The sequence below is a fragment of the Drosophila subobscura genome, chromosome O, assembly GCF_008121235.1.
Source record: "Drosophila subobscura isolate 14011-0131.10 chromosome O, UCBerk_Dsub_1.0, whole genome shotgun sequence".
NCBI lineage: Eukaryota > Metazoa > Arthropoda > Insecta > Diptera > Drosophilidae > Drosophila > Drosophila subobscura.
This window is the reverse complement of record NC_048533.1, coordinates 29,547,430-29,573,773: the sequence shown is the minus strand read 5'-3', so window position 1 is coordinate 29,573,773 and position 26,344 is coordinate 29,547,430. Positions and strand designations below refer to the sequence as shown.

Genomic DNA, 26,344 nt, shown 5'->3' with positions numbered 1-26,344 from the left:
GAAATGATATATCTGACTATATAATGACGAAGTACATCTTCAAAATTTTGTTGAGATAGCCTTAAAACAGATACTGACTAATTCTTGCATTGACTAAACCTGAGATATCAACTCGTTATCCTTTTCCCCAAGGGTAGCATAATGTTGCCGATTCCGTGAGACACCAAATTGTATCCCCAACGGTAAAAAACTTTTCTTGATTTTCGTACAGTCTGGTGCGACTGACAAACAGCTGTTTCGTAAAGCGCTGCCAGATCAATCACTTTTGTTGCTGGCATTTCGCAAATAACAAAAATTTACAATTTAATTTTGGCGGAAAAACTTCCCATTTTAAGTGAACAAAATGCCTGGGGAGAATGAAGCCAGCACCGCGGACACGTCCAACGACCACATTGACCTTTCCATCTACCGCAGGCTGGTCAAGCAGTTCATTGAGATGGTAAATGCCCGTCGCAAAGACGCCGGCAAAGAAAAGTGTAAATTCTGACCATTTTATATTGTAGCGTCGCTATGGAACCGCCTTATTTTGGGCCGAAAAAGTTGCCGTGCTGAGCGGCCAGGAGCCCCGCGATGTGTACTACCAGGCGCAGTGCATGTATCTGCTGGGAGAGTTCCATCGCGCGGCCCACACCATCCGCCACCACAAACTGGAGAAGAACAGCCTGCCGTGCTTCAACCTGCTGCTGGAGAGCCTGTACGCGGCCAAGGAATACAACGAGGCGGATGCCATGATCCAAGCTGTGGAGGTGGAGATGATGACCACCTCGGTGATTAATCAGCCCGTGGATCCCGGCAGCGGCTGCTACCTCGAGAGCAACAGCGTCTTTGGCGGCGAGGAGAACAGCCGCAACGAGCTGTTGGCCTCCATCTTCCTGGTGAAGGGCAAAGTGTACGAGGCGCTAGACAACAGGGGCACAGCCATGGACTTCTATGTGCAGGCGCTGCACAAATCCATATACTGCTTTGAGGCACTGGAAGCTCTCGTGCAGCATGAAATGCTGATGGCCTGGGAGGGTGAGTAGTAGCAGAAGTACGACTGCAGGCAGTAGCTCTGTATTTGGTACCATTTGGTTCTCTCCAGAGTTCGAGCTGATGCACCACCTGCCGCTGGCCCAACAATCCAGCGAAGCGGATGCCAAATTCATCCTGAAATTGTACGAATCGCGCCTGAAAAAGTACTACGAGCTGATATCTGCACGAAATGGCGAGGAGATATCGCCCATTGTCAATCCGGATGTGCTCAAGTTTATCAAGGAGTTCACGGCACGCGTGCAGCAGACCTGCTCCTCAGAGTCGCAGATGCCGAAGGTTAGCGCCTTGAAGGTGCCCCTGACACCGAGCCAGTTCGTGTCGCCAGCACAAAAGTGAGTCTCAGGCAGATGCCCGGCTTTCCCAGCACTTTGTAAAATTTATTTTCCCATTGTTAGAGTTCTGGAAGACCTGAAGGCCCCTTCGTTCTCCCTGCAGACGAGCCTCTCGCGCGCCTCTTCCCTCATTGATGCCACACATCGCTCCATTTTCGATGCCTCCAGTCGCCGACGCTCGCGGGACCACGAGACAGACACTTTGGTTCCACTGGGCGAGTGCCTAACTCGCGTGCAGCGCAGCACAGACTTGATGGCCGCCGAGGCGGAAAAGTGCTTCTACGACTGCGACTACAAGCAATGCGTGAAGATCCTGAATGAGTGAGTGCGAGTGCTAAATATCATCCATTGACACACTAATCCAAATCCGATAATGTATCTCGTGTAGCCTCCTCAAGATCGATCCCTTCCACAACAATGCGTTGACCATACAGATCGCCTGCCTGGTGGAGAATGGGGACTTTAATCGCCTGTTCTATGTGGCCCACAAGCTGGTGGATCGCTATCCGGACAAGGCCATCTCCTGGTACGCTGTGGGCTGCTATTACGACATGATAGGCAAGAGCGATCCAGCGCGTCGCTATTTGTCGAAAGCCACCGCTCTGGATCGGCTGTACGGACCGGCATGGCTGGCGTACGGCCACTCCTTTGCCAACGAGAACGAGCACGAGCAGGCGATGGCCGCCTACTTCAAAGCCACCCAACTGATGCGCGGCTGCCACCTGCCGCTCCTCTACATCGGCGTGGAGTGTGGCCTCACCAAGAACCTGGAGCTGGCCGAAAAGTTCTTTATGCAGGCCATGAACATTGCCCCCCTGGATGTGTATGTGCTGCACGAGCTGGGTCTGATCAAATACGAGTACGAGTACGGTGGGGCAGCCACCATCTTCCAGTGCACCGTGGACATTGTGAAGCAGCGAGCGAAGGCCAACAACGAGGAGATATCCGCCCGCTGGGAGCCGCTCTTCATCAATTTGGGGCACTCTTTGCGCAAGATTCACAAGTACGAGGATGCCCTCTACAACTTCCAATATGTAAGTGCCTCCACAAGGAATTTATTCCAGCTCTAATCTGTGTAATCTATGATCTTTTCTAGGCCCTCCTGCTGAAGCCGCAGAGTGCCACCACGTACACTTCCATTGGCTTCATCCATGCCCTTCTGGGCGATCTGGACTCGGCCATTGAGTCCTTCCACAAAAGTCTGTCCCTCAACCGCGACTGCATTGTCACCTCCACCATTCTGAAGTCCTGCATTGAGGATCTGATGGATGATACCACCACCATCGATCAGATATGTAGCGCCGCCCTGCGCGATGTCGCCAAGAAGATTACGGCCAACAGTCGGCGTGTCCTCAATTCGGATAAATTCAACGGCATGAAGCTGAAGTTCGACGAGGAGGAGGAGTATGCCAACTCCAATTCCGACTCGAATATGGTGGTGGAAATGAGCTTCGATACCTAATTACCCAGATCAATGTCAGCCCATCCCCACGATCGTTGCTGCTGCGTTTGTGCGTGTGTGCTCCATGCACTTGAACTTAATTTCGTGGCTACGGCACACACAGATGTTCGTTCTAATGAGGCAGTGGCTGTGGCAGCAGCAGAGGCTTGGGATTTCTCCAGTCAGTGATGTTTTTCCCCCGCGTGTTCCATTTGAAGTCGCCGACGCCGCCGTCATGCGTTGTGCCAACATTTGTGAATACCATTTAGTCGTTTAGTATTTAAGAGTGCGAATAAGTCTCATTTCAAAATATAGTCATAAAAGTGCCCATTAACGGGGGTCTCGCCTCTCCAAGTTCTAATTGTTAAACATCATCATTTTAACAACATTTTGTAAAAAAGGAAGCTTAGTTTTGTGGTAATTTAAGAAGTGAATAAGTTGAACTTATTGATGGTTTTCCGATACATTTGACTATTGAAAAAGCAAAAGCACTTCCCTTTCTAATGATTTCACAATTAGTTTTTGATTTTTAAGCAACTTGTTCAATAGATTTTTAAATTAACAACTAATAGAACTCCTACATTAAGTGTGTGTGAATCAAAAAATTGAAATCTCTTTTATTTGAAGGCTTTTCCTTTTAAAAATGTAAAGAGATAACATCTTGTGGGTTCCAAAAAGGAAATCAGCTTTTTCACCTTACGCTTTTTGATTTCATAAACTGAAAAGACTCCCATCTTGTTCCATTGGTAAATCCCAAACCTGAACGCACTACAATCTTGCGTCTTCCCTTATCGTTCATAGACCAGAACTCTCTTCCAATGCCATTCGTGTGGCAGTCGAGCGCGTGTTAAGACCTCCTTGAGAATGAATTATTTAAGAGTTCACTATTATAATGTTCCACTCTAAATCACAGGCAAAATATTCCAGAACGGAAGAATATCATCCATAAAGCCAAGAGGTCGCTGGTGCCATAAGATAATGCTCTTATCGGTTATCGTTTGGGGGCGGCACAAAATCACGAATTAAGTGTCGTTAAACTTAACTTTTGGATATGCAAACAAACTACTGATACACTTTATGGCAATAGCTGGAGGAGAACACAACCGAGCGGAGCGACCACAGGCCCAAATATTTGCAGAGCCATATAGCCAGCCATAAAGCGTGTGACAAAACCAGAGACGATGACGATGGCTGCGACTGGGAGTACGGCTACGAGGAGTACGAGACCCGTGAAGGTCTGTGGGGAAAACATGTTTATGCATATGAAAGCCGCCGGCCGACGCGTCCGATAAAGAGTTGGGGGGCCCGTGAGATTATGCTGGCCATCGGTGGATATATAAACCCGATCCCAAGCAGCACTCAACCACAGTCCAACGACACCTTCCAATCAGCAAACACAACCAAAACAAAACCCAATCCGAAACCATGAATAAAGTGTTTCTCCTGCTAGCTTTGGGTCTGGCCATCTGCCAGGCGGTGCCTCTGGCAGTGTCGTACGACGATGAGGATGACACGGAGGTGGTGGAGCTGCCGGGAAATGGAATTGAAGAGGAGCCAGCACCCGTCCTGGGCAAGGACATCATTGATTTGACGCCCCTGGGCGCATCGCTGTACGGGATGCCAGACCAGGAGCTGACGGCCGTTCTTGTGGGCAACTTCAGTGCTGACTCCGATGAGGTGAATCCCGAGGAGCTGGGCAGCTACCTGGAGGGCGACATACTCGTGCCTCAGTCGGATTTGATTATGAAGAACGGCCTGCCCACCCAGTCCTCCCGCTGGCCCCAGGGCGTGGTGCCCTACGAGATCCGCGGCAACTTCAATGCCCGCGACAGGGCCACCATCGAGAACGCCATCGCGGAATACCACCGCCGCACCTGCATCCGCTTCGTGCAGCGCAGCTCCCAGCGCGACTACATCTCCATTGTGAGCGGCAGCTCCGGCTGCTGGTCCTCCGTGGGACGCGTCGGCGGCAAGCAGGAGGTGAATCTCCAGAGCCCCGGCTGCCTCAGCCGCCCCGGCACGGCCATGCACGAGCTGATGCACGCCCTGGGCTTCCTGCACGAACAGAACCGCATGGAACGCGATGGCTACGTGGCCATCCAGTACGGCAATGTGCAGTCGTCGGCGATGAACAACTTCGAGAAGGCCGCCCGCACCGAGGCCTTTGGCGTGCCCTACGACTATGGCAGTGTGATGCACTACTCGAAGAACGCCTTCTCCATCAACGGACAGCCCACCATTGTGCCGATGGTAAGAGGTTCCTTCCTTTATATGACTGCAATCCTTCATTTCCTTCTGCCCACAGCAATCCCAGGGCGCTGACCAAATGGGCCAGCGCAATGGCTTCTCCGACCTGGACATACAGAAGCTCAACCGCATGTACGACTGTGGATCGGTGGGCGCTGGTCCCTCCTTCCCAGCCTCGCCCATCACTGCTCCTGGTGCCGTTCTTGCACCTGCTCCCGCTGCTGGCAGCGGCAATCCCATTGTGGACAGCTTCCTTGGTGGCCTCATCAGCGGCTTGGGTCTCGGAGAGGAGGAGGAACAGAAGCAGGCATCCACCCAGTAGTCGGACAAATGATCCAAGATCCAATGAACCAACAGAATCTACTAGCTCTAACGAATCATCAACGCACGAAACTATTTAATGCATCTCCCACATACCCACAAGCATCTATGAATCTATTAGTCTCTAGCTGATATTTAGTCTTAAAATAACTTAATAAAATGTTGACAAGAATTGAAGAAACAACTGAAACTTTTGAGGGGCATTCTGCATGACGCCATCGATCCTAAAATGGTTTTGCACCCACCCACTCTTCCATCTACATTCCAAAAACTATGAAGAAGTATCCAAAATCAGTAAAAGAGATTATAGATCCTGGCAGGAAGTTGTATTATAATGAAAACCAAACAGATGCGAAGAGGGAGGAGACTCTACATATTCCTCTTGGCGGCCAGCAGGCGGGAGCGTGGCAGACGGCACTGGCTGATGCTGTGCAGGCGATACTGCATCTCCGGCTGGGTGACCTTCTCGTAGAGCTTCTTCCTGGCCTCAGGGACGGTGTGGATGAGGACGCCATCGCCGCCGTCGTCCATGTTGAAGGCCTCGCCCTCGGCGCACTCCGGGCACTGCTGGGTGAGCACAATGTCGTTGAGATCGGTGGGCAGCTCGCAGATCTTCTCGATCTGCTTGACCACATAGTCCATGCGGCCCTCTTCCTGGCGCTCCATCACGTAGACGCTGGCGGTGATCTCCTGGACGCGCACCTCGAGCAGCTTGCAGAAGCGACTGAAGTTGACGAGATTCACGTGGGTGTGGTCGCCCAGGAGCAGGGCCAGGGGTGAGGCATCGATGGAGCACATCTCGCAGACAGTCTCGAGGCCTTGAAGAAGGTTCTCAAGACGCACGTCGTTGCTCTCGCGGGCCTTTTGCAGCTGCATGTTGGAGTTCTGCTTGCGGGCGACCTGCCCCTCGAGGCTGGCGATCTGCTCGAGCTGCTCCTGCAGTGTGTTGGAGTTGTCCCGCTTGAGAGCGACGATGTCCTCGAAGAGGCGGTTCACCGAGTTGTTCAGCAGCGTGATGTGGTAGGACATCTCGTTGGCGTAGTTGAAGAAGGAGTAGTAGAGACTCTCCTGCTGCTGGAACTTCTCGATCACCTCCTCCACGTTGTTGGAGTCCGTGTAGTCGAGGATCTTCTGCAGCACCGAGTTGTACAGGTTGATCTTCTTGTTGTGCAGCCGCCGGAACTCGTCCCGCCGCCGGTACTCCTTGGGCTGCAGATCCGCCAGCTCGCGGGGCTTGGCCTTGCACTCGAGGAAGGCGGTGTTGTCCCCATCGGCGGCCACCCGCCGCATGATGCCCTGCATCTCGACGCGTCGCACCTCCCGCTCCTTGGCCTCCCGCTTGGCGATGTTGTCGATCTTCTCGTAGACATCGATGCACCCATCGAAGGTGTTCAGCGCGTACTCGATGAGATCTATCAGATACTTCTTGTCGCTGTTCAGCTTCTGCACCATCTTCGTGTAGGAATCGTTGAAGAAGGTGCGGTGGTTGAGGATGCGGATGAGCTGCTCTCGCAGCTCCGCATTGGCCGCCGTGAAGCCGCACTCCTGGCGCACTCCCACCTCCAGCGAGTTCTCCAGAATCGTCATCTTCTTGCGCACTCGCCCCACATGGGCCTGGTGCTGCTGGTCGGGAACCGTGAGGCGGTTCAGGTTGTAGATCTCCTTGTTCACGCGACTGATCTCACGCTCCATGTTCGTGATGGACGTCTTGAGGGTGCCTAGGTCCAGGGCCAGGTTCTCCTGGCAGTCCACATGGCAGCGTATCAGCTCCAAGTACCGCTGGTTGTTCTTCTGGTGCGTCGTACCGCTGGCCACCCAGATCTGGGCCCTCAGATCGTTCTTCTCGTCCTCCAGCTGGTCGATGGCATTCTCGTAGCTCGCCTCGATGATCGTCTCCTTGCGCGACTTCAACTTGCCCGAGAGTATCTTCTTGTACTCGCGCTGGCGCTTCCCCAGCTCCTTGTGCTTCACCAGGTAGCCCTCCAGGAACTCCGTCTTGTTGAACGGCTGTATATCGTCCATTCTGTTAATTTCTCCACCTCAAACCCAAAACTAATAATAAAACTATCGATTAAATCGTTCTTTGCAGATGTGGAGTGTAAACAGGAATAAAGTTTTGCCAGTTTTGTGGGCGGGTTCTGTGGCCCTTGTGAATGCTAGGAATTTCCGAATAGTTTTGAACAAACCCAAAATGTTAACTGACTAAATGAGGGTGACCTTTAATGCCAGGAGCACTGCTTATATGGAAAACATTAATCAGTTTTTGAATGAAAGATCGAAGCAGTAAATGCCAAAAAAATGGGATAAACGAAGGGCTAGTTCTGTGATTAAGTCTTGTGAGTCATCGCTGGTTTAGTTTTACCTTCGTTTTCATTAATTTCTTAAGTTTAGGTATACAGCTCAAAGGTATAAAGGAAATCTCTTTCGTGCTTAGTTAACCAATTATGTTATATTAATATTTAATACTGCCACTTTGGGCAGAAACATTTTGTGCAGAGGAAAATTCAAAATTTTGGACAACAATGAGGGTAAATGGGGGGACTACTGTTGGGAAATGCCGGAGCTCTCGACGGCGTTGAAGATCTTGAAGACGGCATAAATGTAGGCGGCCTTGCGCAGATCGTTGCAAGTCTCGAATTTGTTGGCTGTGGCCTTGATGCCAGCGGCGGCTGACTCCATCACTGTCTGCAAAGCGGCATCCACGATCTCGGCCTCCTTGGTGCAGTCGCGTATGCGCATGAGGCGTTTGTTGGGCTCAATCTCGGGCTAGGGATTGGGAAAGTAAAAGATGTTAAAGGGGAAATCCCTCTTGCATTCGATTCACTTACAAATTCGGCATCGGGACAGCGATTGAGGGACTCATTGATGGAGTTGATCACCTCGTGGATCAGCTGGGACGTGGTCTTGGAGTTCATCTTGCCGTAGGAGACGTGATTGATGTTCTTCAGATACTCAAAGTACGAGACGGTGACGCCGCCAGCATTGCAGTACAGATCGGGCACCAGGAGGACGCCCTTGTCGATGAGGATCTTCTCGCCGGCGGGAGTGGTGGGTCCATTGGCACCCTCAAGGATCAGCTTGGCCTTAATCTTGCCGGCATTCTCGCTGGTGATTACCTTCTGAGTGGCGCAGGGCATCAGGATATCGCATTCGGCCTCCAACAGATCTCCCTTGGCCTCTTGGGCCTTGGAGTAGCCCTTGATGGACTTCTTTTCCTCCTTGTAGGCAATCAAATCCTGCATAGAAATACTCATAAAAAGCAATCTTTCACCTGCCTGTCAATGGACTTACATTGATGTCGATGCCATCCTTGTTGAAGAGCTGGCAATCGAGTTCCTTGACGCCAATAAGCTTGGCTCCCGCTTCGTGGACAAACTTGGCGGCAAAGGAGCCGACATTGCCGAATCCCTGGACAATGACCTTCTTGTCCTTCCAGCCCGTCTTCCACTTGAGCAAGTCCATCCAGTCCTTGTCCTGCAGGAACAGATCCCCAGCCTTCCACACGCCACGCCCGGTGGCCGAGTTGCGTCCATTGATGCCGCCGATGTGCACCGGTTTGCCCGTAACAATGGCCGCTGCATTGATGTCCTTGTAGCCAAAGGTCTTCGAGTACTGATCCACAATCCAGCTCATCTCCCGTCCACTGGTGTTCACATCTGGGGCCGGCACATCGATGCCCGGTCCGATCATGTTCCGCTTGAGCAGCTCCATCGTGTAGCGACGCGTGATGGTCTGCAGCTCCCCGACGGTGTACTTCTTGGGATCGATGCGAACGCCGCCCTTGGAGCCGCCATAGGGCAGGCTGACGCAGGCGCACTTGAAGGTCATAATGGCAGCCAACGCCTTGACCTCATTCTCGTCCACATCCATGGCATAGCGGATGCCTAAGCAAAGCAACAGAAAAGATGCAGGATCTTCTATGAGAGAGATCTTCAGAACTCACCTCCTTTGAGGGGCAGACGATTGCGTATGTGATGGGCCCGATAGCCGGTGATTATCTCGTAGGCGCCATCGCTCTTGATGATGGGAAAGCTCACCTCCACGGAGGTGGTAACGCTGCCAATCAGATTGAGAATCGCAGAGACGCGAGCCTGCCGCTCCTCGGGCTTCATGTGCGAGTACTTGCCCATTTCCTTCACCAGCTGCGACTCCATGGCCTGGGCCGCCTGATGGTAGTAGTATAGGACCATGGCCGAGAACTCGGGATCCTTGTCGCTGGCCACCTTCTTCAGATGCTCCGGCATCTTGTGCTCGTGTCTGCGGCTCTGTATCTGCGACTGAACCGGCGCATGGGCCTGGGCCTGGGCCTGTGCCTGTGCCTGTGCCGGGGATCGCTGCTTGAGCAGCGCCATTGTTAGATTGCGTAGCATTTTGGTTGATTTTTTGTTGCAAAATAGTTTTCGGCTTTTAATTATGTAACTTTTACGGAACTCCAAAGGAATGTGGAAATTTTGGAATATAAACTCTGTGCTGCAAAGCGAAACGACTCAGACAGAGATATTTGAGGGAATGCTTTTCCATGGATAACTATGTTGGAATGATTTTTGATGATTTTTCATTTTGCTTTTATTTAATGTGTGTGTGTCTATCGTATTATCGTATTATCGTACTTTAGTTCTTTAATATTACAATGTATATAAATACAATATTTTAGAATTGCTCTACATACACATGCGCCATACATATACATATATCTGTATAATGTTTGTTTGTGTGTGTTTACGTTTAATACGTGGCTAAGCATCTAAGAGCTAAGACTTAATGTAGGGCCTAACCTAGGGGGATATACTACTCCTATATATGTAGAAGAGTTCTTTAGATAAATGGATCAACTGCTTTTGTTTAAAACTTTTGCGATCGCACGGAAGCACGCACAAGATACGGGGAGGATACAGGGGAACTTAGGTAGTTATCATATAAATACTAGGGGGGGCCTCCTACTCATACATCATCTTTCTTCTTTCCATATTTACACCTTGAAGCTCGCACGATTCTGATTCTGATTCTGATTCTGCAATGTTATGTTGCCTTGTGGGGGGGAGGGTTAAGAAATGATTATTTTAAATAGAGAATATTTTGCGCTCTAATATCACTTTTTGGGGGACACATTGCTTTTCTTTTTCTTTTTGTTTTTGCTTTTGTATATTGTTTATGGCATTGCACACACACACACATACACACACACAGAATTTCCTCGAAATTGAAGCTGGGTTTCCTTCCCTTTTTGCTGATGCTACGGAAGGAGTGGGCGGGGCAGGGGAACTTACATCTTAGCCTTATGAAAGTACAAATATTTTAAATTAATTTCAAATTAATTCAAAAGTCTAATTTTTACACAATAATTACAATTAACAAGTTGATGGATTGATTGGGTTTCCGTTCTGTTCTCTTTCCGGGGCAGGGGAACACTTTAATCTCGTCGCAAGATCGCAGTTCTTGGGGGGAGGTGGCTGGTGGGTTGTGTGGCTGGTACTGCTGCTTAAGAGCTAACATCACGCTGATTAAAACAATATATTTCTGTTCCGTTTTGTGTTGAGTACAATCCGTGGCTGCTGCTGCCGTTGCTGCTGCCGCTGCGAGGAGCAGCTCTGACTCTCAATCCTCTGCGACGGCTGCCCCATCTGCTGCTGCTGCTGCTGCAATTCCTCTTTCAAGCAGCTTCCGTGCTGCTCTCCTGCTAGTCCACATCCTTCTTCTCAATCTTCAGATCGTACTTGGCCACCAGCTCCTCAGGTGTGTGGCTATAAAAATACATTCATTAGCCACTGTTTCGTAGAGGATTTCCCAACGAGTCTCAGAGACTTACCCAACTAGATTCTGGAGATCACAGACAAAGCGGTAGACATAGCGCTTGCCAGCCGTCTTGTGGATAATGTTCTTGTCGTAGTAGTACCTCAGGCCGCGACTCAGCTTCTCGTAGTTCATCTTGGGCTTGTTCTTGCGTATACCCCAGCGACGTGCCACCTGAACAGAGAGACAATTAGAGATTAGTGGCTGCCATCCTTGGATATCCTTCTCACGACTTACCTCATCTGGATCTGTTAGCTTAAACTCCCAGCCATCGCCCGTCCACGAGATGAAGCTCTGGCACGTCTTGTCCAGCAGCAGTTCGAGCAGAAACTGCCACAGCTGGATGGGCCCTGAGCCCGTGAAGCACGGCACTCCGCCCTGCGTCGTGTAGCCACCGAGCAGCGACTTGTCCAGCCCCAGGGTGCTCATGTATGCCGCCGGATGGGGGTGCGTGTGTGCCCCCCACTGGTCCATGGCCGTCGGCTGGCCGCCCATCGACTGGAAGGACTGGGCATCGTAGGGCGTGAACTCTGGCGGGTAGTCATGGAAGCGTCCCCGTCCGTACGAGTTGTAAAAGTCCGGACTGCCATCCATGCCGTAGCCGTTGCTGTTGCCGGTGCTGTTGTTGCCACTGCCATTGCCTCCGCTCGAGGCCTGGCTCTGGTGCTCCTGCGCCGAGATGGTGCTGTGGTAATCGCTGTCATCACCCGCCGCCCCAGTGGATGCTGTGCCTCCCCCACTGCTGCTGCCACTGCCGCCTGCGCTGTAGGCAGCGGCCAGATGCGGCGACAGGCCATAGCTACTGAGATCGGTGGGATCGTTCTGACTGCCATTGGGTCCTCCTGCCGCATAGGATCCGCCACTGCCGCCGCTTCCGTTCTGAGTTCCGGGCTCCTCCTTCATCTGATGCTGGTAGATCGCAGCCATGGCGGCCAGTTGGTAATTGATGTTGTTGTTGTTGTTATTGTTATTGTTGCTTGGATTCGTATTGTTGTTGTTGTTATTGTTATTGTTGCTGGTGTTGTTTGTGTCGCTGGAGCTTTGCTGTTGCACAGCAGGCGGCAGCATCGAATTGTTGCTGCTGTTGCCGCTGCTGTTGTTGTTGTTGGTGTTCGTGTTGCCATTTTGCTGCTGCTGTTGCTGTTGCTGTTGCTGTTGTTGCGGGGGCGGGCTATTGTTGGGGCGTTCATGTGTGTTGCTGCTGTAGCCTAAAAAGACACAAGATAAAAATGGGATTAGTTAGGGAAATACTTAGATAGAAATATAATAAATTATTGAAAAGCTTTAAAGTTTTGCAGAACCATCTAGAGAATAAATTCCAATGTCAAAATAAATTAATTCAGAAATTCCTTGGAAACCAGAAAGAAAGAAACCAACAGAAACTTGCCTCCAAATCATCTTTAAGATGATGCCCATGCACCACTCGCTCCTAAATGGGGCGTCTTTTCCCATTTCGAAAGCGTGTCTGTGTGCTGGGAAGGGGAAGCGTGTGAAAGAGTTCGAAAACCAATCAAAAATCACAGCGCACACTCATACCAGTTGCTGATTAAGATACAGATACACATAGACCACTCGTAGATACACATAGATACACATGGTGGGGGGAACCATAACCATCACCATCCCCCCTGGATCTAATGGTCTGTAAGAGTGTGTGTCTTTGTGTGTGTGCGACGCCACATTAATTGCGAATACAACGGAAATCTCACACTTTTCGAGAGACCCGAGACGAGAGCACGCTGCTCGTAAGTATCTGTGAAATACGAAAACCTGTTGGCACACAGCCCAACACACACACACACACAGATACACGAATACATGCGCAGCTGCACGCTCACTCGATTTCTACCTCTCTCTCTCTCTCTCTCACTCACACTCTCTGCCGTTCCAAAGAAGCAATGAAAAAGCTTTGAAAGCGTTGCTTCCCATTCGCTCGACGACGCTACTGCGCAGATACAAAGATACACGAGGCAGCCAGCCCCCCTGGTTGGCTGGTGGTCAAAGAGTTGTGTGGCAGCAGCAGTAGCAGCAGCAGCAGCAGCGCCTTTTTAGGTGCCGCCTCTTCTCGCACACGCTGGCGATAGAGGCGAGAGAGAGAGTGAGGAGGCATCACATCATCAGAGCATCATCAGCGATACAGAGATAGATACACAGATACTATTCGTACAATTTGTATTTGTATCTCAGCGTGGGCATCTAATGAATCTTCTAATGATGCCTCTGTATTCGCGGCAATGTATCTAGAATCTAGATTGTACTTCTGCTGCATCTTTAATGTATCTTTATTGTTGCTTTTCCATTTCAGTTGTATCTTCTGTAGCTGTATCTATCTTTTTTGTATTACTTGTGACTTTTAGCTGTTTTTTTTTAAATTTTGTCATAATATTTTATAATTTTTAAATCCACTGAATTGTATCTGTATTGTTTTTATCTTTATTGACTTTGTTTTTTTGATGTAGTTAATATTTCGCTTAGACTGTATTTTTGTCATTTCTTTCTTGTATCTTCTATACCTTTGCAGTATCTCTTCTTAATTTGATGCATTTCGTTTGTATTTATACTGTGTGGGTTGTTAATGTTTTATCTTTATTGTTGTATCAATGAACAATTGCTGTACTTTTCTTAAATTCTTTGTTGAATCATTAAAAACATTTCTGTACAGTTTCGATGTGTAACAGAGTTGCAATGTGTTTAATATTCATAAAATATGTTAATACAATCAGCTGCACCTTTTCAGCATATTTCATACTGCCGCTAATCTATTTTTGAAGCTAAATCTTTATTAAATCTCCTTTATCTCTCTTGCATCTTTTGATTTATATATTTTATAGCAATTTGCTACCTTTCAAGTATCTTGTTATCCCCCCCAACTCTCAGCAAACAAGCCAACTAATTGCCACAAAAAGTGCGTACCCACGAGAAGTGTTGGCCACTTATCACCGGGTCAATCTGTTCTGTGTTCTGTTCTGTTCTGCTCCCCCAACAAACCTCAGAATATTCCCATGCAGCCACCCCTTGTGGCATGGCTCGAGTGAGAAAGAGAGTCAACTTGTTGCGTGTCAAACACTTAAAAACGAATTACAAACGAATTTAATTATGCCACACCGCACATCGCAGCGCCGCGCCTCGCCTCGCCTCGCCACGTATCTTTCAGATGCTTTTCACACCCCAACAAATTGTAATTAAAAAGTTTTCGAGGATTGTTCCGTTTTTGATGTTGGTAAATATTTGCTGACCTGTGCTGAAGAAGTTGACATCCGAGTCCGTGTAATAGGCATTGCCTCCGACTCCCACGCCCACTCCCACTCCTGCAGAGTCGCCACCAAAGGGCGCCATATCGTTAAAGTATCCCAGACCCAAGGAGGCAGCCGTCGAGCTGCTCAGAGCCCCCACCAGATTGCTGGTGCTGTTGGTGCTGCTCCCGCTGCCACTGCTGTTGGGCACAAATCCCTGCGACGAGGTGTTGCTGGAGGAGGAGGCACTCGAACTGGAGCCGGAGGAGGTTGTCGTCGTGCTGCCCGTGCTCCCGCCGGAGAGACGATGGTGCGGATGCTGTTGTGCCTGCTGCTGCTGCTGGGTGGGTGATCCATAGTGCGGTGGCTGCTGCTGCTGCTGCTGCTGTGGCAGGTGCGACTGCTGCTGTGGTAAGTGTTGCTGCTGCTGCTGCTGTTGCAGGCTCTGATGATGTTGCAAATGCATCGACTGCTGGGTATGATGGTGCGCGTGATGATGATGATGATGATGCTGTCCCAAGTGGTAGCTGGGATAATTCTCATAGCTCTGCAGGACCATGTTGTTGTAGTTGTTGTAGTGTTGTTGCTGCTGTTGCTGTTGTTGCTGGAGGAGATGATGGCTGTGCTGCTGCTGCTGCTGCTGGTGAAGGAGATCCGACTCCTTGTCACTGTCCAAGGCGTTGGCGGCACTGCTGATTATGGTGGCATTCACTAAAAACGCAGAGGGCGGCATCTCTTTGCTGCTTCGTTCACAAATTGATCGGTTCTCGAAAACGGAAACTCCTCCTCGCTAATCAGAAAGCGAGGCGTCATTGACGATGGTCCAGAAGAATAACCAGAGAATACCAGAATTTCTGTTTACGTTTTGTGTGTGTGGAATCTGCGGGATCTGTTTCTGGTTTCTGTCAATCTCCTCTTAAATGCTGCTGGTGGTACTTGCACTCGTATTAAAATTGATTTCCTTCTTTCTTTCTCGTTTGGAATATTTTAATTTTTGCACTGTCACACATACAATTTTCGGAGGTTTTTGTGTGTGGTTTATGGTTCTGTTTTTATGCGGGCTCTAATCAATTGGAGTGCCTATGTCCATGCCTCTCTGCCCCTCTGCTGCTGTGGCATTGATAAGTATTAACTATGCCGTGGGGGAATTTTAACAAGGGACTACTTGTGACTTATGTGGGCGTGACACTTGAAGAGATTTTAATCACAAAGATTGAGGATCGATTCTCATTGCCTCACTTCCTGTTTCACACTTGTGTTCCGAAATGCCATGGGAAATCTATCTCGCACTCTCCACCGTTTCACCGTCGGCTATATCGTATCGTTCCAATTGTGGTTTATTTTTTGCAATTTAATGGCAATTAATTGTAGGCTTCTGCTTCTTCCACCACTGCCTGCTGCACTCTTTCCGTTTCACTCTGCCACTGGCACTGGCACTGGCACCGTTGATAAATTAATGCGCATATCACACTTTATTTTACTTTACTCTTTCTCCCACTCTCATGCACTATTTTTACATGTTTTGTTTTCATTCCAGTTTGGGTTTTATCTTGAGTTTCAATTCTCAACTTTTCTTAAAAAATCATTTATCGCGCGCGGAGCGTATGAGCAATTCCACAAACTAAAGAATTCTGCGAACGAGCGAGGCGAGCACCAAGATACATTCCGTCGTTGTCGGCGAACGGGAAAGAAGTGAAGTTGCTCCGAAGTTGCTGCCTTGTTTCGTTCGTGTATGCCGCCGCCGCGCGTTCGTGCATTCGCTCGGGTCTCTCCGTGCGTGTGTGTTTGTGTGCGCTGCTCGGTTCGGTTCGGCTTCGGCTCGCTCTGCCTAAATGTGCCAATGGCAAATAATAATCATCATCGGCGGGAGGGAGGGGAGAATACTTTCACAGGGTGTTTCTCACACTCTCTCGTTGCCCCCGCTCTCCCCTTTCGTAATCAGTGTGTGTGGGGTGTTTAGTGTGTGTGCTCTTTAGTGAGTGACTACTGCTGCGCATTTTAAATGATATTTTCGTTCGAGCAAGATTCAACTTGTTGATTTCTCCCCACAGCGAAGAGAACTGTAGTCTGTAGTACAGTTCCCTCGAAATTAGCTTTTTCGATCATTAACATTAACAAACGCCAACACAGCGCACTGCGATCGCAGCACACACAAAATGGCCATCAAAGACTGTTTCTTCGGCCCACTGGTCTGGTCCGCCTCTGAGATATCCAATGATGATGATCGAGTGGGCAGCTCTGCTGATGGCCAACAGAAAATGTATCTCACCGATGCAGAGAGCCCCAGAGTGCCAGAGTGGGATTGGCTACTGCCCCTCCTCTCTCGCAAGCGATGAGATCATGCCAAAAAAAACCATGAAAAACTCCAACAAAAATTAAACTAGTTAACTATTTCAAACCCCCAAGTCGTACGTGTCTTCAGGTCTTGAGATACATTTTGTATGGGCATGTATGGGTTTATATAATATTTCTAACCAAAAATAATATTAAAAAATGGTGGCCCGCTCTGGAAACGTGTTTTGGGGCATTTTTTCGACATTGGAGCTGCTGCCAGCTGCCAACCAATGACAATTTCGATTCGGTCGAAACGAATGCGAAACGTGAAGTCCGAAATGGCACGTTCCCCACCCAGGCCCCAGAGCAGAGCTTAGCCATGGGATTGAGAACAGATAAGCGCAACCTCAAAGCTACAAAACGAATAGAGGTAGTGGCTGTTATCAGCAGGGGGCAATCAATCGCTTATTGATTCGATGGCTATCGTACCACTGCACTGTCTGGTTTCCAATTGCAATGCCAGCAGCAGAAGCAGCAGCAATTGCAACGAGGGCTCAAGTGCCTTGCCATTTTCCTGGAAAACTCTTGTGGACAGAGGGCTGCTGATAAAGCACAAAGCACAAAAAATAAGACCACAGAGTAACCAGGGTAAATTATGGCCTGAAACTTTGAATACCCTATAGAGAACCACTAACGTAAGCTTCGATCAGGCTAAAGGCGGTTCCTGTGGAGTTCCGATCCAGAGAACATATTTCCAATGATTGACAAGTCTTTCTGTTTAAAATAATCTGCTAAAAATAAACACAATACCCTTTACAAAGTCATAACTTTTGCAAATTTAACGGCACACATAATAATAATAATCGCAAAAGGAAGTTCTCCCCGAAAACGAAACAGCTGTTGACCATTTTTGGGTTGTCGGATCCAAAAAAGGACCGCTGTAGTTGGGCTTCTTCTTGGCTTGGACTTTGTTTTGGGAAACTTAAGAATTCTGTCAGCACACGCCACAAAAAAATAATAATCGCATGATGTAAAATAAATTTCAAAAAATGTTTTTTCTTCTTTGATTTTTTGGCTGCGCGTAAAGTGGAAAGAGCGTGGAACAATAGAGAGGAGAAGTACAAGCGGAAATACGAAAAACAAAAAACGAAGAGAAGAGGCAATGACAGCAGCTGGGGAGCCACCAGAGAGCTGAAGCGAGATAGATGATGCGCCTCGCTTACGACCATTTCCGGTTGAAGCACGTGCGCATGCGCACATTCGTAGGGCAAGGGAATGGGATCTGATGGGAGCGGAGCGGAGAGGAGGCAAACCCATTGAACCCCTGCCAGTGCCAGTGGCGGTGGCAGTGCCAGTGGCGGTGGCAGTGCCCGTGTGCCCCTCCTCCAGGGTACTCCCCTAACCTTCCTAACCCGATGAAAAGCCACCACCAAAAAGCAGTGAAAACCAATCACAATCTCATAAAACCGGCGACACTACCACCCAAAAAGAGGAAAAAACAAAACAAGAGAAGAACAGAGAGAGGATCGGATCGGATCGGATCCTACTTGCCCAAAACGCACACGTTCAGAGAGGTAGTAGAAGACCAAGGGTTAACATAATAATTATCATTCCATTGAATGAATACGAAATGAGTGTAAAGATGAGTACGAGTGCCAGAGTGTGGTGTGTGCCAAAAAAGGGTATACTTTCAGTTGAATTTCAATTAAAACTTGTTCCAACAAAAGGATTACACACATTTAATGCAATCAGAGCTGGAGGGCAGAGCGAGGCAGAGGGAGTTACAGGAAGCGCCTACAGAGCGGGGAACAATGACAAAAGGAGGCTGGTAAGACAAGGATATAAGAAATGGCAGGAATGGTTCCTTAAGCTGCCCGAACAGCTGGCTGCCGCCGACACTCGAGAGAACTCGGCGGCCATTCAATTGATATCAAATTAATGAAGGAATGGCATGAAAGGTAAAATGAATTGGATAGACATAGGATATCTTTAAGGATATGTTACGCGGAGTTTATGTATCTCCCTCTCTGTGTATCTCTGTGCACGTGTGCACATTGCACTCGACACTCCAAACTCTACTCCAGTCGATCATTTTCGCTCCCTCTCTCTCTCACACACTCTTTGGTAAATGTAAGCACTTCCGCTCACACACACACACATACACACACACACACACGTGCACACATGCTGCGCCCTCTCGCTCTGCCTAATGTAAATCGGATGTCAGTGCATTGCGCGTGAGGCATATCAATTATAGGAGAAGGAGAAAGAGAGCCAGCGAGCGAGCGCCACGAGAGAGCGAGCGAACCTGTTAGAAGACAAGCAAGCCACATACAAAAATAAATAAATAAATAAACTGTTAGACGGCAGAACGGAAGGAAATCGTAAACACCAGTACCATCCCATCCCATCCCATCCCCAACCCAGTAGTTCCATCATAATTACAGCTGCAGCAACGTTGAAGACTACTATCCCCGGGATAGCCCCCATTCGACCAACAACTACCCACCGACCCACCTGTTTCAGGGAGGCTGGCTTCCGTGCAAGAAGAGGCCAAGAATAATATCAATTTTCTATGTAAACCGAACCCCCCACACCACGCCACGCCACACCACTGCGCTGCGTTGCAGTGCAATTTTCAGGTTGCTGGAATACCTGCATTTTGACAACAAAATAAACAGATGCAACCTCCAAAGAGAGGTCTTCCTTCTTCTCTGATTGTTCCCGAGACTTGTAAACAACACGCTAAATACAAACAACAATCATTATAATAACGCTGGAGATTCCTACGATCCGATCCACATCCATGCGTTTTCACAGCTCCCTTCAGTGGCGGCAGAGAGCGGAAATGAAACCAGATACTTTCTGATAGCAAAACGCATGTGTAGCCTGAGATGGTACGAGTAGTGGAACTGGCACTGACACTGGAAGCTGGAACTGGAGTATAGCTTGATGATGATGATGAAGGAGGCGCTGGAGAAGTTGTGTGTATCCCAAGCATTGATCTACGAGTACGAGTGTGCACTTATCGATCTTGATTAAGCCAAATGCTGCCAAGTGACTGTTTGCTGATCTGTCGATTGGGATCTCTACGCGCCATAGATGGATAGATAGATAGATGCTTGAGTAGGATATGAGATCCTTCAGAGTAGATGTCATTGATCTTCTTCATTGAAAACTGAGAAGTTTCCAAACCACTAATGGATGACTTCTATAGGAAATGAGACACTAACTGATTTTCAGCTACAAAATGGCAAAGGAAACTGAGCTTATCATAGATCTGGGTCAGGTGGCTCAAGTTCAAAGGAAAACGTAAAATTAGCTGGGAAAATTTATGTTTCATAATGTCCTTAACAGGTGAATCTTTGATCTGGCTCAGATTTGTGGGAGAATTTTGTTTGAAAAAAAGATTTGAAGTAATGAAATGGAATAGTTCGAACCATAGCTAGTCATAATAGTTCCCAGTTCGTATCCATGCCAAGATTAGCAACCATTGAAGTCACTGATCATGAGTTATCTCTGATCATGTGATCTGTGATCATGTTTTGTGGATCGTGAGACACAGATCCCCAGAGATAAGCTTACGAACAAGATTGACACATGCAAATCTTACATGGATCACCAGATCGACGAGTATAAACAGGATTTCAACACTTTCCGAAACCGGGAATGATCATGTTTGATATCTGTCCGATCTACAATCAGAGCTCCTTGAAGGCCATGTGGGTATGTTCTATGGATCTGTGTGAGTGTGTGTGTGTCAGATGTTCTACCTTCTGAAAAAGACAGTTGGCCCGAAAGGAACGCACAGCAACGGAGAGTGACTCGCTAAATGGCTCATTTATGGCCGTTTCCCACTGTGCACCGAATGTGGCATGCGGTCACAAGGAGAAGAACATTGCCGCAAAGCACAAACGAATGAACCCTGGCTGTAACAGAGAGTGAGTGAGTGAGAGAGAGGGAGCGGGAGAGAGAGCAACTCAAGCGGCTGACTAAATGTCGGAGAATTCTGCACCTGTCCGACTATCACCATGACAACAACAAGAACAAGAACAACAACTACAGCCGCAGCAGCAGCAGCAGAAAGCAAGGGGAAGAGGGAGAGTAAAACTGCGTGCGTCGACAGAATTTTCGGACAGCGACAACATGTGTGCGCTAGCAAGGGAAGGGGCAGAGCAGGAGTGGGAGGTAGAACAAGAGTGCGAAGCAAGCAAGAGTGCGGGAGTAAGGGAGATGGCGCTGCTAAGCCATGGACAACTGTTGTGCATGCGCAAGGTGTACTCGGTCTAAGGTGAGGCACGGTTATGGCGCACCACTGCTATGGTTGCACATGTGCTCTCCTTTAACTCTGTTTGCCATGATTTATGGAAACCATTGAAAACTGTTGTGCAGAGGAATAGAAACCTTACTCTTTTGCATTGCCTCACCTTGCATACATTTCACCTTGCCTGGACAACTGTTGTTGGACCTTAAGTTTTGCTCTTTTTTTTCAGTCTCCCCCTCTGCCAATAACTTGAACCTTTCTCATGCTTCTCCGTCGCTCCTTTTAAGATCAGATTGCGTGCCTGTGCCTGCTCTCTCTCTCTCTCTCTCTCTTTTGCACACACGAACGCACGCAAACAGATGCAGGGCATCGCCCACACAATTTATCCGAGTGTGAGAAAACTGCAGGCAGTTGCCAGAGCTCCTGCACTGGCTCTGCCTCTGGCTCTGGCGGCTCCTTCCTTCTTCCTTGTTCCTTCTTCCTCCTTCCATTGTACCCCCACCACGCTTGTATGTATGTTTACCCCGAGAACAAGATGCAGTCAAGCGATATGAGGGCTATATAGGGACATTAGAATAGCCGAGGACCGAGGATCTCTACTCTACCTGCCAGGCCACTTTTTGAGAGTCGTGGCGGCGGGGGCCCCTAAGGGCTTGCCTAATTTACTTTCGCCTGCAATCCATTGTTCCTTGTTGAGTTCCCTGGGTTTTTGTTGTAGATTTCATTCATAAAAATTCATGAAATCTCTACCCGAAAAAAGGAAGAAAGCCATTGAACTGAACTCAAAAACCGAACCCAAACCAATACCGAGAGCCCGTCCGAACTGTTCCTTAAGACTGTTCAAGGTGGTGGTGCATCGATACGGAACTAAAGGAAGTAAATTACCGGATGTTGTCTACTCATTCTACGCTTGTTGTTGTTCTTTTTGGTCTGTCTCTCTTACTCCCATTCCATTGCGATTGCCATTCTTCACTTTGCTTTGATTCATCGAAATGTCCTGCGGCTCTGCTTTGTGGACGGCCTTGCCTCCCTTCCCATTCCCCTTGCCGCCTGCTTGTTGCTCATTTTTGTTTTCGCATGAAACCGAAGCCAAATGGTATTCAAAAGGAATGAAATGCAAACCAATAAAACATTTTGCCAATCCTTGGGATACGCACACTCACTCGGTAGGTGTGTAGGGGGTGTGGGAGTGGTAATCGTATCCTTTTAGATCATTAATTGCACACCTCGTTGTACGTACGAGCGAGTATGAGTTGCAATGAGTTTTTAATTGGCCAACTTTTTGTTTTGTTCCTGCGACTTGTTGTCAATGCTTTCCCACGCCCGTTCCGTTCCGTTCGAATGGGGTGGCTCTGGCTCTACAGGAAAGCAACAACACACTTGTTTATAGTTTTTCCTATTTGTCTCTTTTTTTTTTGATAAATTACACAACAAATGCTGGAGAGACAGGGACCCTGGACCTGGACCTGGCCCAAAGTCGTTCCACCTCATTGCGCGGTAATGTCTCGTTAAAGGACACGAACCTGTGTGTGGGGGAGAGCGTGGGAGAGCAGCTCCGTTATGCGGGAGGGTATGGATAATACGGGTATGGGCAATCATTACTGAATGCAGTAAGGAAAGTTATGATTAAATTTACAGAAGGGTGGCATTAATTGACTTCCTGATTTTAGAATAATAAACTCTCTAGCATAACTATGGGAAAGCGGATGAATAGAGTATGGGATAACTTTGAACTTCGCTTAAGCAAAAATACCTAAAACAAAAACCTTGACATTCTGAACTGTACTAGAAAACACCTTGGACATAAAGCAACAAATCTTCCATTTAAAAACATTTTTGCAGCAATGTCGAGCCACATCTCAGCCCCAAAAGACGCTCCAAAGATCTACTCCCCCTGCCTCACAGAGTTCCCATCGTAGTGGCAACCATCATATCTTCTTATCTCTGAAAAAATTGAGTGGATAACTTTGGGGCGCATTACAGATACTTACTAGAGGACTGGACAAACAGTATAAAAAACCTCTCGGGTAAACAGCAACAAATCAGCTGCGCGCAGGCGCACAGATCAAAAGACCCAAAAGCCGACAACAGCTCTCGAAAAAAATAATACTATATATACACACATATAGAAGGCGAGACGAAAGCGGCTCGACACTTTTAAAATTGCATGGCAGCAGAGAGGGGGCATGGGAGTGGGGGAGAGACCCAAGGGGCAACAGAAATTAAAGCTAAAACAAGCTGAAAATTCAAATTTATTTACACTTTGACGCATTTCGAACAAAGAGAACAGCGGAGCAGAGCAGAGTGGAAAAAGAAACCACAAAATACGAAGCACGAAAACAGAGAGAGAGAGAGAGAGAGAGAAGAGCGAGAGAAAAGAGAATGTGTAGACAAATGTAGACAAATAAATGACACAAAACAGAGGGCAAACGATGTGAAAATTAAATGAAAATGAATAAAAATAGAGGTAGCGAGAAAAGGGCAACCAACTTTCGAGTGATAACAATCTCAACAAAAAACAAAAAAAACAAAAACAAAAAACAGCAACTAAAAGTTACTTTTGCACAGAATTTACGAGTTCAAGCCACTAAATTGCATTTGCCTTGAGGGAGAGGCAAAGGGACTGAGACTGAGACTGCGACTGGGAGAGGGAGAGCGGTAGAGTCTCTGAGGGATATGAGAATTTTCCCACGTTCCACACAGTCTGCGGGGCAGGGGCCACCTCTTCGCTCAGGTGTTACCACCAGCTTCGGGCTCAGAGTTGAGACAAATTATTGCACCCAAAACCGAGCACTGATGCAATGCAAAGTCCTGCAGGTCCTTTTTCCATGGTGGTTGCATCCACTGATAGACATCAGAGCCACGGCACCACCCCTGGCCGGACCAGCACTTGCTCTACCGGAATTTGCGCTCACCCTCTCCGCAATCAACAACCCTCTCTTAGAGAGTGGAGAACACCCCTATGGCACGTCGATTTCTATATAATTTTGTAATTTGTCAGAGGTCTGAGTAGGACAAGTGTTCCCAAGGTTTTTGTTGGGTCAGTAGATCCCTCTCCGGGAGGGTGGATTTTGCTTTAAAGTGAAACTATTTTCTACCCATTTCTGGATTTATCCTAGTCTCAAGTATTTATTTGTTGACTTTGGCATTATAATTGTGTCCTTGCGGTCTTTGGGAAACGGAAGTTACAAGAAATACTCATAAGTGGAGGGTTTGTTTTCATAAAGGAACGAAGTGTGGTGGGATTTTGAGACAAAATTTAAGTAAATAATGCTGCAAAGTGAGTGGATGAGGATCTGCATGAATATGCATTCATTTTTCATTCAATATTCTCCATGAAAATCTTTCCATCATTCGCGCCTGATTCCTAACCATCAATAAAGGCAAGAGAAAACACATTTTCAACACAATTCAATTAACGAACACGCGCGACGGCCGCAGAATTCGAGAAAACCGAAAATTGTTAATGAAAATTGCAAAAGTGAGAGAGAAGACCCCCAAACAGTTTTCATGCCTGCTCACCGCACCCGCCCCGACCTCCGCCGCTCCGCTCTGCTCCATTGAGCAAAATAAATAAACACGAATTGCATTCGAAACAAGAAAAACGAAAAGAAAAACTGATGGAAACCGCCTAAAAGCGGAAATATGCAAGGAAATTGCAAAGGCGCTGACAGCAGTCCAAAGATGGGGCCCCGCGAAAGATTAAGGATGAATCGATGAATGGATAGAAAGATGCATAGATAGAGGATAGAAGAGACTAGGACTGGGACGGGGGGCAATGGTTTTTGGGGGAGATTTTTGGCGCAAATGCCAGAGGAAATTGCGGCTTAATGGAGGCCACAACAGAATGTCCTTAACTGAAACGAAATTAACTCCCTCCTTTGGAAAAAGCAGAAGCCAAAAGAGGCACGCAAAATCAAATGGTAAATGAAAAATGACTATGCAACGACTAGAAGATACCCAAACTGGAGATTATATTGGTGTTTTCTGAAGTAAAAATTCTAGAATTAGCATGAATTGATATAAAATTGCACAAAGAGTCCGTATTTCTTCCATCATTCATTCCCCTGTCTGCCTGTCCCAAACATTTCCTTGAACACATCATACCCCACGTCGCACCCTCAAGAGTATGAAGGGGCATCCGCAGACCAAGCAACCAACCAGCCAACAAGCCAACCACAAAACCTGAGACATAATTTCATCAGAGTTATTAATTTTAGCGTTGAAATTTGCTTTAATAATATAATTAATGTCTGCACAGGGAGTCCCAGAGACTGAGAGACTGAGAGACTGCGAGATGGGGGCACCACTCATGGCTCTCAAAGGAGCAGTGAATGGGAGAGGGACGCAGAGACAGAGAGAGACTGATGGAGTGATAGAGCAGAAGAGAGAGAGAGAGAGAAAAAAACGCAGCCTCACATCCGGTCAACATTTTGTCGCCGTTTGCCATCGTCTCCGCTCTACTCCTCACTCGCATGTGAACTCTTTTCAAAAAGCTAACGAAATAAAAAAAAGAGAGTTAAAACCAAATTACAGCCCCAAGAGGTGGTGGAATCGGATGGGATGGGGTGGTGGAGAGGAGAGGAGTTTTGTCTGCAAAATCTAAAACAAGTTACAGTTCATTCAGCGCCACACTCATTCATTGACTCATTCACTGTTCACCCCCTTCAGTCATTCATTCATTCATTCGAACCGGCTTGGGTTTAGGCTCAAGCTAAGGCCTCAGCTTCAGCCACAGTTTTAGCTTGGCTCGGAGAGAGATCTCCCCCCCATTCCCATTCTCCATTCATTGACTTGGCCAACGGATGTTGGTTCAGTTCTTTACTGGGCGACTCGGCCGACCCCCTCGATGTCTCCATTCTCCACTCCATTCGTCGAACATTTGATTTGATTTTATTTATTTGTTTCGTTTGTTTGCGAGTTAATAATTATCGTTCGTTCGCTCGGTCGTTCGTTGGGTAACTCTCCTTCAGACACAGAGATACATTTGTATCTACATATCTGCCAGCTGCGTGTGCGTGTGTCGTGTGTGCTGTCTGTAAGACTATTTCTCCATTTTGTCGTTGGGTTTGTGCTGCTTTTTTGTTGTTTTTCTGTTTGCCTAATTCTTAATGATGCATAAAGTGCCTAGCTTCAAAGTTTCTGTTGCTGTTGCTGCTGCTGCTGTTGTCGCTTGGCAAATATACTCGAAACATTTTGAAAGTTGATTGCAAATTAATTGCCAACAGACAGACACACTGCTCACTGGTCTCACCCAAGCATCTATTCACCTATCCCCACCCAACACTAGCCCCACTCCTTTTTTTCCTAGTCCACTTCTACATATTTCTACTATATTTAATTATTCTTATGGTTGCCTTTTGTAGTTTTTGCAAGTGATTTATGTTTGATTTTTTCACAAATTGGCATT

At 47.8% G+C, this 26,344-nt stretch overlaps 5 protein-coding genes across 7 annotated transcripts in view; 2 read left to right on the top strand and 3 right to left on the bottom strand.

Moving 5' to 3' along the window:
- The first annotated feature begins 255 nt into the window (after positions 1–255).
- LOC117897854 (cell division cycle protein 16 homolog) lies at positions 256–3,356 on the top strand. Its single transcript, XM_034806925.1, has 6 exons — positions 256–439; positions 504–1,014; positions 1,082–1,364; positions 1,428–1,685; positions 1,753–2,398; positions 2,461–3,356. Exons 1-6 carry the CDS (start codon positions 344–346, stop codon positions 2,824–2,826), a joined length of 2,160 nt encoding a protein of 719 aa, XP_034662816.1. The 5' UTR covers positions 256–343; the 3' UTR covers positions 2,827–3,356.
- Positions 3,357–3,544: 188 nt separating this feature from the next.
- On the top strand, positions 3,545–5,472 carry LOC117897858 (high choriolytic enzyme 1). Its single transcript, XM_034806931.1, has 2 exons — positions 3,545–5,055; positions 5,111–5,472. The coding sequence occupies exons 1-2, from the start codon at positions 4,231–4,233 to the stop codon at positions 5,372–5,374; spliced, it is 1,089 nt and encodes a 362-aa protein (XP_034662822.1). The 5' UTR covers positions 3,545–4,230; the 3' UTR covers positions 5,375–5,472.
- Positions 5,473–5,685: 213 nt separating this feature from the next.
- LOC117897857 lies at positions 5,686–7,573 on the bottom strand. The gene has a single exon (XM_034806930.1). The coding sequence runs from the start codon at positions 7,393–7,395 to the stop codon at positions 5,743–5,745; it is 1,653 nt and encodes a 550-aa protein (XP_034662821.1). The 5' UTR covers positions 7,396–7,573; the 3' UTR covers positions 5,686–5,742.
- A 284-nt stretch (positions 7,574–7,857) lies between these two features.
- LOC117897856 (glutamate dehydrogenase, mitochondrial) lies at positions 7,858–9,852 on the bottom strand. The gene is made up of 4 exons (XM_034806929.1): positions 9,317–9,852; positions 8,665–9,257; positions 8,202–8,609; positions 7,858–8,139 (listed from the first exon to the last, which is right to left on the bottom strand). The coding sequence occupies exons 1-4, from the start codon at positions 9,741–9,743 to the stop codon at positions 7,915–7,917; spliced, it is 1,653 nt and encodes a 550-aa protein (XP_034662820.1). The 5' UTR covers positions 9,744–9,852; the 3' UTR covers positions 7,858–7,914.
- Positions 9,853–10,509: 657 nt separating this feature from the next.
- Positions 10,510–26,344, bottom strand: part of LOC117897852 (ETS-like protein pointed) — a 60,236-nt gene continuing 44,401 nt past the window's right edge. For 2 of the 3 annotated variants that reach the window (XM_034806922.1, XM_034806923.1), the window contains 3 exons: positions 11,401–12,371; positions 11,180–11,337; positions 10,510–11,114 (listed from right to left, as the gene is read on the bottom strand). In XM_034806922.1, the coding sequence (XP_034662813.1) occupies positions 11,051–11,114; positions 11,180–11,337; positions 11,401–12,371 (1,193 nt within the window). In that variant the 3' untranslated portion in view covers positions 10,510–11,050. Of the gene's footprint in view, positions 11,115–11,179; positions 11,338–11,400; positions 12,372–14,399; positions 16,077–26,344 lie in introns of those variants that run through there. The other variant, XM_034806924.1, reaches the window with a different exon arrangement.

What these genes read in the sequence shown, in the direction of transcription:
- LOC117897854 (XM_034806925.1), top strand. Translation starts at nt 344, where the DNA reads ATGCCTGGGGAGAATGAAGCCAGCACCGCGGACACGTCCAACGACCAC. An exon ending in TCAAGCAGTTCATTGAGATG is followed by an intron (nt 440 to 503) that starts GTAAATGCCCGT and finishes TTTATATTGTAG; the next exon opens with CGTCGCTATGGAACCGCCTT. An exon ending in AATGCTGATGGCCTGGGAGG is followed by an intron (nt 1,015 to 1,081) that starts GTGAGTAGTAGC and finishes GGTTCTCTCCAG; the next exon opens with AGTTCGAGCTGATGCACCAC.
- LOC117897858 (XM_034806931.1), top strand. Translation starts at nt 4,231, where the DNA reads ATGAATAAAGTGTTTCTCCTGCTAGCTTTGGGTCTGGCCATCTGCCAG. An exon ending in AGCCCACCATTGTGCCGATG is followed by an intron (nt 5,056 to 5,110) that starts GTAAGAGGTTCC and finishes TTCTGCCCACAG; the next exon opens with CAATCCCAGGGCGCTGACCA.
- LOC117897857 (XM_034806930.1), bottom strand. Translation starts at nt 7,395, where the DNA reads ATGGACGATATACAGCCGTTCAACAAGACGGAGTTCCTGGAGGGCTAC.
- LOC117897856 (XM_034806929.1), bottom strand. Translation starts at nt 9,743, where the DNA reads ATGCTACGCAATCTAACAATGGCGCTGCTCAAGCAGCGATCCCCGGCA. An exon ending in TCGTCTGCCCCTCAAAGGAG is followed by an intron (nt 9,258 to 9,316) that starts GTGAGTTCTGAA and finishes TGCTTTGCTTAG; the next exon opens with GCATCCGCTATGCCATGGAT. An exon ending in GCTGTCCCGATGCCGAATTT is followed by an intron (nt 8,140 to 8,201) that starts GTAAGTGAATCG and finishes CCCAATCCCTAG; the next exon opens with CCCGAGATTGAGCCCAACAA.